General features: G+C 37.8%; 1 protein-coding gene across 2 annotated transcripts in view; it reads left to right on the top strand.

Moving 5' to 3' along the window:
• LOC144452855 (uncharacterized) overlaps positions 1 to 14,513 on the top strand; it is a 54,010-nt gene that overhangs the window by 12,204 nt on the left and 27,293 nt on the right. For both annotated transcript variants that reach the window (XM_078144038.1, XM_078144039.1), the window contains one exon: positions 9,659 to 9,736. In XM_078144038.1, the coding sequence (XP_078000164.1) occupies positions 9,659 to 9,736 (78 nt within the window). The remainder of the gene's footprint in view (positions 1 to 9,658; positions 9,737 to 14,513) is intronic.

The raw sequence follows: 14,513 nt of genomic DNA, 5'->3' as shown, positions 1-14,513 counted from the left end.
AGTGTACGCACACTGGTGGTATTTTCACTGCAGTGCACTACCAAAAACATTATTGCATACCTGCATGCAAATGATATGCAAATGAGGGCACAATCATTTGTTGTACATGAAATGCGTGAGCGTCATTTTTACGGAAATTTGCTGTTTTCTGATAAACGTATGTGATAATAAGTTTATAACAGAACCTCATGTCGTGTGAGTGCCAGTGTGGGTATACTCAGGGGATGTGCACTTGTATTTGAAATATTTTCTGCTGCACTTTCACTCACTGCACTTTTGAAAGTGTGGCTGCAGACAACACTGCAAGCACTTGTGCAAATACCCAAAGTTAATAGTGCAATCGTGTTTGACATGCAAATAATGTTTTTTTACAAACTCCACCTCCAGTTAGTATTGGTTACCCAGACTATCACCGCTAGGGGCTCTTCTTTGAGACCACCCAGACAAGAGTCTGGGAAACAAGATTCCAACTACCCTATGCTAGAAGTCACACACAGTACATGTCATCCAAGTCACAAAATATGGGCTTAGGAGGCCTGTTTGTAGTAATTAAGATGGTTCAGTCACTTGAGAAGTGATAACCTGTCTTGAAAATACCTAAATCATGCAGTCTGCAATGTTGGACATGAAGTATTCCCAGCATGCACTGCTCCCGGAGATATATCCTGCATGGGGTAGTTCAAATCTTGTTTTCCCAGACTCTCGTCTGGGTGGTCTCGCCCTAGTGGTGAGAGTCTGGGTAACAGAGACTACCCTAACAGTCAGAAAATAAGTCATGTGAGACAATGATAATGTCATAATTGTAGAGAAATATTCCAAACAGCTGTTGGTGGTAAAATTCAAATTTTATAACAGAATGTGATTCTAGATCGATCCATTTAGTGTGACATGGAAGGAGGATCTCAAATCCACCAATAGCCTCCAGACTAAAATAATACATAGTTTGACATGTTATGGATGTATGTGATCAAGGGCCATTAGTAACATAACCTTTTAATGAATATACATACTGCCGAGGTCACTCACAATGGTAGTGTACAAGATTATGACAACAATGTCATCCCTCATAACTTATAAAAATTGATAACTTGTTTTCAACATGTGAGAGTAGGTGGACATTTGTCTGTGGTGTTCTTTTTCTGGTGAAGGTTTTGTGAGATGATTAAATGGAAGTCTTCAACAAAGTGTATTAATGTGGAGTCTAGCCGCACAGACACAAACACAGACACACAGACACACACACACACACACACACACACACACACACACACAGACACACACACAGACAGACAGACAGACAGACACACGCACAGACAGACACACACAGAGACACACACACAGACAGACAGACAGACAGACAGACACACACACAGACAGACAGACACACACACAGACACACACACAGACACACAGACACATACACACATACACATACATGCATACACACACAGATACACACACACACACACACACACACACACACACACACACACACACACACACACATATATATATATGGCGGTACAGTCACTATAATTATATGGAATAAAACAATTCTCAAAAAAATGTTCCAGATATACCTTTTGTGGTTTTAAAGTGGTCAATGTCATATGGATGAGAATTGGGTATTTATTTTGGATTTTTTATTCATAAAACAACTTTCCTGTTTTCCTACTTGAAAAAACAATGTGAAGCAACGTATACCAAGTCCTTGTTTGTAAAACAATAAAATGCAAAAAGCTACAAAGTGTCTGAAAAGTTTGTTATTGTACGTAAAATAACAAACATTTTACACATTTTAAATTTTTTGGCAGTTTATTGGGATACAAACACAGATTTGCTGTTTCACATAAAATGTAAATAAAAAAACATTGTAAAATTGCTTTATGAATTAAAAATCCAAAATAAATACCCACTTGTTATTCACATGACCGCTTTAAAGAAAACAGCTGAATGGCAAGCCATAGAGTTGTCTAAGCTGACCTTAGCTGTAGCCTAGGTCATGAACCATGGTGGATTACTGAATAGGTATACAATTTCCAGACAAACCCTGAGGAGGTATTGTTCACTAGACCTGCTATTACACTAACCTATTGGAATGTAAGCACAGGAGTTTGTTTCTTATCCACCCAATAATATGCCATATTCAAGTTATTATGCAGAGAGAGAAAAGATTTCTTGATTTGGCCACGAGGAGCATAGTCTAGTTCCTGTACTGTATCGTTATCATTTATACCTCCACTCACAGTCTAGTTCCTATACAGTATCATTACCATTTACACCTCCACTCACAGTCTAGTTCCCATACAGTATTGTTACTATTTACACCTCCACTCACAGTATAGTCAAAGTGGTTACTCTAGAAGTCGTGAGATGCGCGAGATACAATTTAAAATTCATCCACAGCCATCAACACAGTCATTAACATCATGTCTTTGTTAATCAATCACAAAATTCTAACCAATAACACAGTCCCTCTTAAACTTACATAATGTAGTGTTTATTGGGGCACTTAATATGTAATGTCCAAATATGGTATATATGTCAGCTCTTATAAACTATTTATGTCACTATAACAGTTGGGGTTCTCTGATTGGATGAACAACTTTTTGTGCTGATTGAGGGACTTTGACCAGACATGGTGTAGTTTGAAATTGAAATCAAGTTGGCATCCAGACCACAAAGAACACTGTTTGTGATAACAGCATTGATAGTGGTCCTGGAGGAGCATTCTATTTTCATTGATAGTGGTCTCCGTAGAGCATTTTACCATAAACTAAAACTTCGTCCATATTTAAGTATTAGTTACTATATTTGTCAGTCATTTAATCTCAGTTTAAAAATCTGAATTGTAACAGATGGTACTATTTAAAGAGAACAATCATGCTGTTGTCATAGCGATCTCACTTATAAATACAACATTTTGAAGTGGCTTGAATAAACCGTGATGAATAAATTGAAAACTATTTTGAGGTTGCAGAGGTCAAAATGATCAAATATATATAGTCATGATAGACTATGTTGTTTAGTAATTCCTCAACTGTTGTGTATGTTGGCACAACAAAGGGTGATATAATACAGATAGAATCACCATGCATCACTCAGGCATGTACAGACGCCACATTGTCCTTCCCAGGTCACCCTTAGTTGACTGCCACATTGTCCGTGGTTCCCTGGACACTCTTAGTTGACTGCCACATTGTCCTTCCCGGGTCACCCTTAGTAGGCTGCCACATTGTCCGTGGTTCCCAGGACACTCTTAGTTGACTGCCACATTGTCCTTCCCGGGTCACCCTTAGTTGACTGCCACATTGTCCTTCCCATGACACTCTTAGTTGACTGCCACATTGTCCGTGGTTCCCAGGACACTCTTAGTTGACTGCCACATTGTCCTTCCCAGGACACTCTTAGTTAACTGCCACATTGTCCGTGGTTCCCCGGACACCCTTAGTTGACTACCACATTGTCCGTGGTTCCCAGGACACCCTTAGTTGACTGCCACATGGTCCGTGGTTCCCCAGGACACCCTTAGTTGACTGCCACATTGTCCGTGGTTCCCCGGACACCCTTAGTTGACTGCCACATTGTCCGTGGTTCCCCAGGACACCCTTAGTTGACTGCCACATTGTCCGTGGTTCCCCAGGACACCCTTAGTTGACTGCCACATTGTCCGTGGTTCCCCGGACACCCTTAGTTGACTGCCACATTGCCCGTGGTTCCCCGGACACCCTTAGTTGACTGCCACATTGTCCGTGGTTCCCTGGACACCCTTAGATGACTGCCACATTGTCTGTGGTTCCCAGGACACCCGTAGTTGACTGCCACATTGTCCGTGGTTCCCAGACACCCTTTGTTGACTGCCACATTGTCTGTGGTTCCCAAGACACCCTTAGTTGACTGCCACATTGTCCGTGGTTCCCCGGACACCCTTAGTTGACTGCCACATTGTCCGTGGTTCCCTGGACACCCTTAGATGACTGCCACATTGTCTGTGGTTCCCAGGACACCCTTAGTTGACTGCCACATTGTCCGTGGTTCCCGGACACCCTTAGTTGACTGCCACATTGTCTGTGGTTCCCCGGACACCCTTAGTTGACTGCCACATTGTCCGTGGTTCCCAGGACACCCTTAGTTGACTGCCACATTGTCTGTGGTTCCCCGGACACTCTTAGTTGACTGCCACATTGTCCGTGGTTCCCAGGACACCCTTAGTTGACTGCCACATTGTCTGTGGTTCCCCGGACACCCTTAGTTGACTGCCACATTGTCCGTGGTTCCCAGGACACCCTTAGTTGACTGCTACATTGTCCGTGGTTCCCAGGACACCCTTAGTTGACTGCCACATTGTCTGTGGTTTCCAGGACACCCTTAGTTGACCACCACATTGTCCATGGTTCCCAGGACACTCTTAGTTGACTGCCACATTGTCCATGGTTCCCAGGACACCCTTAGTTGACTGCCACATTGTCCGTGGTTCCCAGGACACCCTTAGTTGACTGCCACATTGTCCGTGGTTCCCAGGATACCCTTATTTGACTGCCACATTGTCTGTGGTTCCCAGGACACCCTTAGTTGACTGCCACATTGTCCGTGGTTCCCAGGACACTCTTAGTAGACTGCCACATTGTCTGTGGTTCCCAGGACACCCTTAGTTGACTCCCACATTGTCCATGGTTCCCAGGACACTCTTAGTAGACTGCCACATTGTCTGTGGTTCCCCAGACACCCTTAGTTGACTCCCACATTGTCCATGGTTCCCAGGACACCCTTAGTTGACCCCCGAAGTTGACCGCCATGCGTCACATTGTCCATGGTTCTCAGGAGTCTGAGGACACCCTTTAGTTGACCGTCACATTGTCCATGGTTCCTAGGACACTACCTTCTCCCAGAGTTGACCATATCAATGTGATTCCTGAATTTCATTTTTGCATTTTTAACCATATTTAGAACAGACATGACCATTACAATTTTCACCATGCATAGTTATACTCTATAAACATACCAATATCACACTTGTGGACGTTTGTATAGTTAAGGAAGTTGACCTAAACGAACAAATGAAGTTGTTTCATTAAAGCTTGTATGACATATTGTGTGATTATAGTGATAAGTTGTAGTGTGTCACAAGGGGAAGTTGCTGTGCAGCAGTGGTACATCAATTTGGCTAAGAGAGCATACTACTAGTTGTCAGTCTCCACATTATCAAGAACATCAAATTTTGGTAAATCACAGGAAATTTAATTGCATTAGTTGCACACGAAGTTGACTAAGAGGGCATAGTACTGCCTTATTGCTAGGACCATGACTCCTAGGATAGTGTGATGTCTTAATTAAGTTACCATAGTTATTAATTAATTAATTAATTAATTAATTAATTAATTGATTAATAGATTAATTTATTTATCTAATTATTTATTTATTTATTTATTTTATTATTTAATTATTTATTTATTTATTTATTTATTTAGTTTGTTATTTTAAGTTATTTATTTATTTATTTATTAAGTAATTTTGTTCATTTGCCGTTCGTTTGTTTGTTAGTACATGTAATATGTTGGGGAGGGGGTTTGATTATTAAAGGTACAGTAAAGTGAAGTAAATGTAAACAGAATTAAACTAAATAAACTAAAGGACAAAACTGGTGATTAATAAAAAAATTAGAGAATGTCAAGGCGTGTATTTTTTAATATTTTTTAAAATCAAACATGGCATTTTTAAGCCTTTTGTATATGTCCAATTATTAAACAAAGAGTGTTCTTGTGTACTTTTGGTATAGTTTCAAATCACAATGTGTAGAATTTGATATATTCCTCTATAACTGTGGTGCTAATTAGTTAAACCAGGTTACTTTCATGTGACTCAAGATTTGACAGCTGTCAACACATTCACCTCAGTGGAAGCAACCAGAGGTTAAAGGTCATGGCTGATGTCAGATCATTCCCTTTTGAAAGTAAATGTAGGTCTGTTTACTTTTCTTTACTAATTCCTTCATGATGGTTTTCAGAGGCTTGTGTTGAGAGCTTTCAGTGAACTGTTCAAAGATTGTACACTTTGCTGTCAATTGACACATTAATGTTAATATACATATACATGTAATATGTAGAATAATTCTTATACCGTGCCATTTAATTTGTGCCGCTAATTCCTTCATGATGGTTTTCAGAGGCTAGTGTTAAGAGCTTTCAGTGAACTGGCGTTTTTCAGAGGCTAGTGTTAAGAGCTTTCAGTGAACTGTTCAAAGATTGTACACTTTGCTGTCAATTGACACACTAATGTTACTATACATATACACATGTAATATGTAGAATAATTCTTATACCGTGCCATTTAGAACAAAAAATATGGAATATATACTCAGCTCATTCTATGTCACGACAACGTGCATCTATGTCATGACAACGTGCTTCTACACTGCATATCACTGGTTACTTTAGAGAAATATATATACTGGGGTAGTTTATTTAATCTTAGCTTTATGACCTCTAGTAATTCCTATGGGAATTATTATGTGTTCGATTAAACACGATTAGAAACTTGAAATGAGTAAAAAGGAAGGATGTTTATGTGTGTTAAATGCAGAATGGCCAAATAAAAACATTGAAACAGGACCAACGACTTGTAGTGTATATTAAAGTTTAATACAAGTGAAATTATAAGGGTGGGGTGGGTTGGAGTGGGATGGGGTGGGGTGGGGTGGGGTGGGTTTGGTGGGTGGGGTAGCTGAAACTTGGTGTTTAGATGACAACTCTGAATTACTTTTCATATAGCTTAATAAATGGTTAAAATCAAAATCTTTTGTATGCATTAGTCGTAGTTAGTTTTGTACATGAAGGACATTGGATATTATTGGACTGTAGACAGGTACAATTTGATGTGACTTTTATACGTATACAGACAGTTAGATGATGGAAGCAGTGATGTGTATTGAAGTGTGAACACAATAGAGTGTGGAAGAAAAAAGCACACGTCTTTTCTCCCTTTCATCGATAGCAATAAGTAGTGTTCAATGTATGTATGACAACACTTTTTTTTTACCAGGACAATGAACCGTACCCAACCAGTTAAAATACAAAAGTGTCTTTATGTCCAAAAGGGCACTGCCGTCATTGTCGGGTAAAGCTCTCACAATAACATCTTTTGTGGATCTAACCCTCCTCTCCAAGTGTCTAGCCTGGGATCAAGTGAAGTAAAGCTGTTTACCAAGCTTACTTCACAGGTACCATTTACTTTTAGATCCCTATCGTTTTAGCAATTTAACTATTTTTTATTGACAGAAACTAAGTGTAATCTACTTATGGGAATCTATCTTTGTTTTTGGTTCATGCCTGTTAAAGCTGCACTAGCTGTAACTGGGATATTATTTTATTGATCAGACAACTAAATTTCTTTACTGAAAGTTGTTAAAATAACAATAAATAGACATCGTACATGTTAATTAGAGGTCTATTTTATCTATAAGTAGTATAGTAATAAGTTGAAATCGTGAGCGCTGATTTTAGGGTATGGACTAAAAATCAATTTGATTGGTTATATTGCTCCATACTGTGTATTGATTGCTACAAGAATATGTCTACCTACAGGTGATTCAATACTTTACAGGGTGAGTCATATTATGACATTTTGACACTTACAGCAAGTTTGGATCATTTTGTCAGATTTAGTTAGACACTGAAGAAGGACAAGTGATTTGTCTGAAAGATCTGTAAATTACTTAACTATGGGATTTTGAAAGAGTGGGAAGAGTGGAAAATGGGACAAGTTGAAAATGGGTTGAGTTGAAATGAGACGAGTTGAAATGGGACAAGTTGAAATTGGAACGAGTTGAAATGGGGCGAGTTGAAATTGGGATGAAGTAAATCGCAATCGGGTATGTCTAATTAACTGGTTGATGAGTAATGACAAACAGATTGTGATGAGCAAAGTGGAATCACAGATCTTCAAATCACAGATCTTCCATGTGGACAGGATAACAACATTCTCTCTATAGTAGAAACTCCTTTTAACATTATGTACTCTATTTAGAATCTGTCATCTATTAAAGTGTATCTGGGATTAGTTAAAGTTAGTCATGATAGAAAACTGTGTATCATACATTCAGTGATAACAGCATAAAGTCAGTGATAATGTCACACAGATAGCACACAAGTTGTAGGTAGGTCAGTCAGTCCCCGGAGTCAGTCAAGGTTTAGTTTCCGGTGGAGGCGTGATAACATGAATTCAAGCAACTGTATTATATCAAAAGAAAGTACATTTTAGTTTATGTTAGGGACTATCACACGATGTCACACAGTCTCAATAAATAAACTTTGTGATGCAGAGAGTGCTTTGGTTTCCAGTAGTATTTTAATGTGTTTTCTATGTGCTTAAATTGCATCGATAGTAGTGATGATTTTCATCCTGGTTTACATCATATATAAACATATTGATGTCACACTTGTGAATGTTCATGTTGGTGGGAGGGGGTTTATCCTAAGTGAACGTAGTTTGTTTATTGAGCTTGCGTGACATTGTGTGATCATCCCTTACTATGGCAAGATGTTCTCTGACACTGTACAGTTAGGCATATCTTCTGTGATACTGTACAGGTGCACATGGTCAGTTGTTAGCCCTAGTGTGACGTACAGACTGAAAGAGCGTTGACCTTCTGAGCCAATCACTTCCAATGAAGTTGGTCATGGTTGCTTGCCGATTGCCAGTCAGGCTTGTGATAGATATCATAGAAATAAGCAGCTGTGTTTTGATATGGTACATTGATTTGGTTTGTCAGGAATCTTTGTAAATAATACAGTCACCCATGATCAACTGTGGGCATAACGCAACTGGTAATGAAAAAGAACAATTACCACCTAAGCCTGTATAGTTAGTCATGATCAATTATTAGTGATAGTGCAACTCACAATGAGAAAGAATGTTTACCATCTAAACATTTTTTGTGTTTTTTGTGGCTAGTCAAAAGCATGCCATATTACAAATACAAACAGCTGTGTTGACAATATGCATTACGTTTGTTTGTCAGGAATTCATGTAATTATTGCACTTGCTCATGATAACGCATTAGATAGTGTAACTGACAACGAGACAGAACGTTTAGTGCAACTGACAATGAGACAGAACGTTTACTGCCTGCGTAATTGATTTGCATATCATTTCTGATCAGTCAAACATACAGTACAGATATACGAATAAAAACTGGTACAAATTTGCATGTACTGATATGCATAAATAATGTTTTCAGCACTGCACTTTAGTGCAAATACCACTAGTATGGGTGTGTGTATATTCTCACCAGTCCTCAAGAGCATAGTTATTAACTGTTTTGTATGTACCAATATCTATTGGAGAATTGTACTTGAATATCCTTGTACTGTTGACGTGTTACTGTAACACGGCGCATCGCAGTAATTACACGTCAACAAATGATTAGCTCTATGTAGACAATGAGGGCCTACAGTACAATTATGCAGTAGATATTGGTACATAAATAACAGCCCTTTTAGCAATGTGATGTGATGCTCCGTGGACTGTGAGAGAGTCTAGGGTGCGTATTGGTATAAGTACATGTACAATCATTGGTACATATGTAATTATGTTAAATTGATGATATAATATATGTAAAATTTAAATATTTAATAATTTTTATTGCTTTTTCTCATTACAGAGTATATTAGATGATGATGAAGATGAAGAAGTTAAAATTAACACAGAAATTAATAAAACAATGAATGATGAAAATGAGGTAAGATTTCTTATTTGTTGACTCACTATAAAATAGCTACTTTTAAATTAACAGAACCCCATGATATGTAAGTCCCAGTGTGGTGTACTCGGGTATTTCATTGTACAGATTTGTAGTTCTTGCCTTTCCCCTACCATTCCTGGTATTTTACTAACGGCCAATTATTTAAACCAAATATTAGATTTACAATTTAGCAATGTTGAAACCCAATTAAATATGGTAACCATCATATAACTGAACCTCCAAAGTTGGTACTTATCACGTGGTGATACTATTGATGTCGTCTCTTGTCGTGAAAAATTTAAAATAAAAAATTTGCACCTTCTTTATTGCCAAAGAAGGTAAATGATTGCTAGTGAAATGGCAGGTGTGGTAGGGGAAAGTTGAGAGCCAAAAAATCTCCACTTGACTGGTTTCTAGGCTTGTGTGTTCTACGTGGCTGTACTTTGATGAGTATAGGATAAAACACAACAAGGATCAGTGCAAATACCTATTAATTAATAACACTGGCACAAATGTGCCATGGGCTTCTGTTACCATCCAAAACAGCATTTATTTTATTTTAAAAAAAACGTGTGTTAATGTGAGTTTGTGTGTATGGAACAATTGTGCACTTATTTACAGCATTACACTGACCAAACAGCAACCAATCGAATTTGACCCAGTAACAACCAATCAAATTTGACTCAATAACAACCAATCAAATTTGACCAAACAGCAACCAATCAAATTTGAGTAAATAGCAACCAATCAAATTTGACCAAAAAGCAGCCAGTCAAAATTTACCAAACAAATGTGACCAAATAGCAACCAATCAAATTTGAATAAATAGCAACCAATCAAATTTGACCTAATAGCAACCAATCAAATTTGACCAAATAGCAACCAATCAAATTTGACACAAATAGCAACAAATCAAATTTAGCAAAGCATCAACCAATCAAATTTGGTATGTCTTCTTACTGATAATTTTGTATAATTATTTTCAATCAATAATGTCAAATAAACTTTGATTTCTCCAGTGGTGTCAATTTTTCACAGCTGATTCTTAAAACTTTAAAAGTCCAAACATGCAGACCCATTATCATAAATCATAAAGCACAGTTGTTTAGCAGAGGATTATAATTTGATAGATTACCATGTGGTAGTAAGTATATTTGATCCACTAAGACAGGTGCAGGTTGATTTTATTGACAACTAGGACATATATTGCATGATTTGTGAAGGTCTCAGAATCCCCTGTTTGTGAAACTGTGGACCACCTGTGGCTATGTGTTATCAAATGATATAGCAGACATACTGTTGGCATTTCATTGTTGGAACAACATTCTTTATACAAATAGAGACAACTTATAACCCACAATAAATTAGTGTAAAGGTGCACCCCCCCTCCCCACCAACCCCATAGTAATGATGTAGCTTAGTATAAAGGGTGCTTCATTCAAAACTGAACTGCCAAAATTTAACTGTAACAGAGGCCCTATCATCATCTAATGTCAGCATACAAAATACATTAATTTGTCAGTCATGTAAATATTCACTAAAACTTCAGAGAATATCTGTGCTTATAATGTTTTCTGATCCAAAGTTTGAGTGGCACCTCAGATGATGTCTCCACTGTCTTAATGCCTGTAATGTGATCCAGGGGAGTGAGTGGCACCCCCTCAGGCGGTATCTTTATACTTCTAAGTTCTAGGGTTTTAGGGGCCTCTCAGCCCCCTGTCAGGTGATATCTCTATCATACATCCAGGGGAGTGAGTGGCACCTCAGGTGGTATCTTTATATTTCTAAGTTCTATTGTTTTAGGGGCCTCTCAGTTCCCTCTCCGGTGATATCATACATCCAGGGTTTGAGTGGCACCTCAGATGGACAAGACTGCAATTTTTCATGTCTTCTGAGCCAGTGTTTGAGTGGCATCACAGATGGTATCTCTATACTTTTAATGTTGCCTTCTTCGTTCTGAGCGGTACATACCTCAACTGGTGCCAATTATTCTTATCCTGGTTGAGAAAGCTCTTTTTAAGTACTATCTTGAAAGTTCTAAAGGTCGATGATCTGTTCAATACATAGATATAAATGAAAGGTTAAATTATTCGTCATCAGCATATCATCATATTATACATATGTTGTAGGTCAAAGACCTTTTCATAGTTCCAATGATTGTTAAACAGTGAGTCAGACCAGCATATATTATCCTGTTCAATAGGGAACTTGCAAACCCGCCATGTTGAATGTTGCATCAAGGGAAATGTGATAATAAATACTAATCACATAGTATTGTAAACAATAATGTTACTTAGTTTGTAACCACAAATAATCAATTCATAGTCACCCTGACCATTGTGTGAGGTTTATTTTATCAGTAGCTCCAGATTAGGTAATACGATAACCACAGATAATCCCATAGTCCTTTGCATCTGAGCATGCTCAGTCTGGATTGCAAGTTCTCTATTATTGAGTCTGGTAACCTTGTAATAACCAACAAATGATAATAATAATAACTTATTTCCACAAATCATAACAGGGTTCAAAATTAATGTTTTCTTTGCTAGTCCTAGTGGGCTACCAATTTCAGACAGTGGTAGCCCAAGGATTGTGACCAATAGTCCTCCAGTAGGAGATAGGAGACCAATTTATACCAGTTTGTGTTTTCCACTGAAATAATTAGGAGTGAATGACACTGATAAGATTTAATATCAAGTTTTCGTTGGTCCTCTTGAATATCCAACAGCGTCTGTACTTTTGATAAAGCAGGCTTTGAAATTAACACTTTCTATGGTAGTCTTAGTGGGCTACCAATTCAGAAAGTGGTAGCCCAGAGACCGGTGACCAATAGTCCTATATTCCTGAACAGAAAGCAGTTCCTCTATTGGAAATATGTGTGTTATTAAAATACTTTTATGTTTGTAAATCTTACATCCTTTAAATCATCACATAATCAGTGGAAACCTGAGTTTGGCCACCAGGTGCAATTATGGTAGCCCCATGACTAGAATTGGTAGTCTGTAGATATAGGACTACTGTTAATTTCAAGCACTGTATAAGCTTATAAAAATCTCAAAACCTCTCTACAAATGCACAAAACCAAAATTTACAACAATTCAAATGAGCAATAAGTAGAAAATATAGAAAATAACAAATTAAATTTCTGGTTAGGGCCACAAAATAGTTCCTAAGAAGTCAAGCTTTTGGCCCCAAATGGTTTACCTTTATACTTATTTTGAAATATCAATACAAAGTTGATAGATTAAGTATCTGTTGTCATGCAACGGATGACCTCAGTTGACCCAGCAGATTAGAATACCATTAATTTTAAAATGATTCATATGAATGTAATCCCTTCTTATCCAGCCATATTCATTACTTCATTGTGGTTAGATTCAAGGTAATCAAGGTCAAAGGTCACCAGTTGTGGTTTCAATTAAAGTCCAAGTATTCATCTAATAACTATTTGTGTTTTTTTTTAATGTCAGAGTATATTATGTAAATATTTGTGGTTTTCATTGGAGTCGGTAATTTGCGAAATCCTACTATTTTTTCCGATGGAGTCATGACTTTATTGGCGAATGGTTAGGCTTGGAGTGCGGAGTCCACAAGTTGCAGGTGCAAGTCCCGTAGCTCCGGTTATTTCAGAATGGCTGAAGTCCTTCGGCAAGATTTGAACTATGATTGTACCTCAGTCAACCCAGCTGTATAATTGGGGACCTGGTAGGATAGAGGTTGTAATGTGAATGCTTTAATCCTATGTATACCCTAGTCAGCCCAGCTGTATAATTGGGGACCTGGTAGGATAGAGGTTGTAATGTGAATGCTTTAATTCTATGTGTACCCAAGTCAACCCAGCTGTATAATTAGTGACCTGGTAGGATAGAGGTTGTAATGTGAATGATTTAATTCTATGTGTACCCTAGTCAACCCAGCTGTGTAATTAGGAACCTGGTAGGATAGAGGTTGCAATGTGAATGCTTTAATTCTATGTATACCCTAGTCAACCCAGATGTATAATTGGGTACCTGGTAGGATAGAGGTTGTAATGTGAATGCTTTAATCCTATGTATACCCTAGTCAACCCAGCTGTATAATTGGGTACCTGGTAGGATAGAGGTTGTAATGTGAATGCTTTAATCCTATGTATTCCCTAGTCCACCCAGCTGTATAATTGGGGACCTGGTAGGATAGAAGTTGCAATGTGAATGCTTTAATTCTATGTATACCCTAGTCAACCCAGCTGTATAATTGGGGACCTGGTAGGATAGAGGTTGTAATGTGAATGCTTTAATCCTATGTGCTTATAAAGGCTGCAATAGATTGTATGCTCCACAGGGAGTTAAGGAAGTATATCGAGCCGTTGTGCCACTATAGATCCGTGCTGGGGTAATAAAGTGCTTTGAGCACAGAGTGGGAAAACACAATATCAACAATTATATTATATACATATATATTTTTATTGACAGACTTTAGAGCAAATTGTAGTTTTGAAATTCAGATTTAAATTCCTGAAAAGTTTGTGGTTTTAGCTAAAATTTCAGTTTGTAATTAAAAATTATCAAGGCTTAGCATAGAAATATTTCAAAGTTTTCATTCCACTCAGTTTGATTGCTGGTGAATTTACATGAAAGCTTACAGTCTCTTAAACTAGTGATGTCATCACAATGTGGTATACGTAAAGTGATGATGTCATAAATTAAAATAACAATCATAGAAATATTTCATTCCACTCAGTTTGATTCCTGGTATAAAATGACATGAAGCTAGGTCACTTAAACTAATGATGTCA

Source organism: Glandiceps talaboti, chromosome 23 (assembly GCF_964340395.1).
Source record: "Glandiceps talaboti chromosome 23, keGlaTala1.1, whole genome shotgun sequence".
Taxonomy (NCBI): domain Eukaryota; kingdom Metazoa; phylum Hemichordata; class Enteropneusta; family Spengelidae; genus Glandiceps; species Glandiceps talaboti.
The sequence above is the reverse complement of the archived record's forward strand: the minus strand, read 5'-3'. Positions and strand labels throughout refer to the sequence as shown.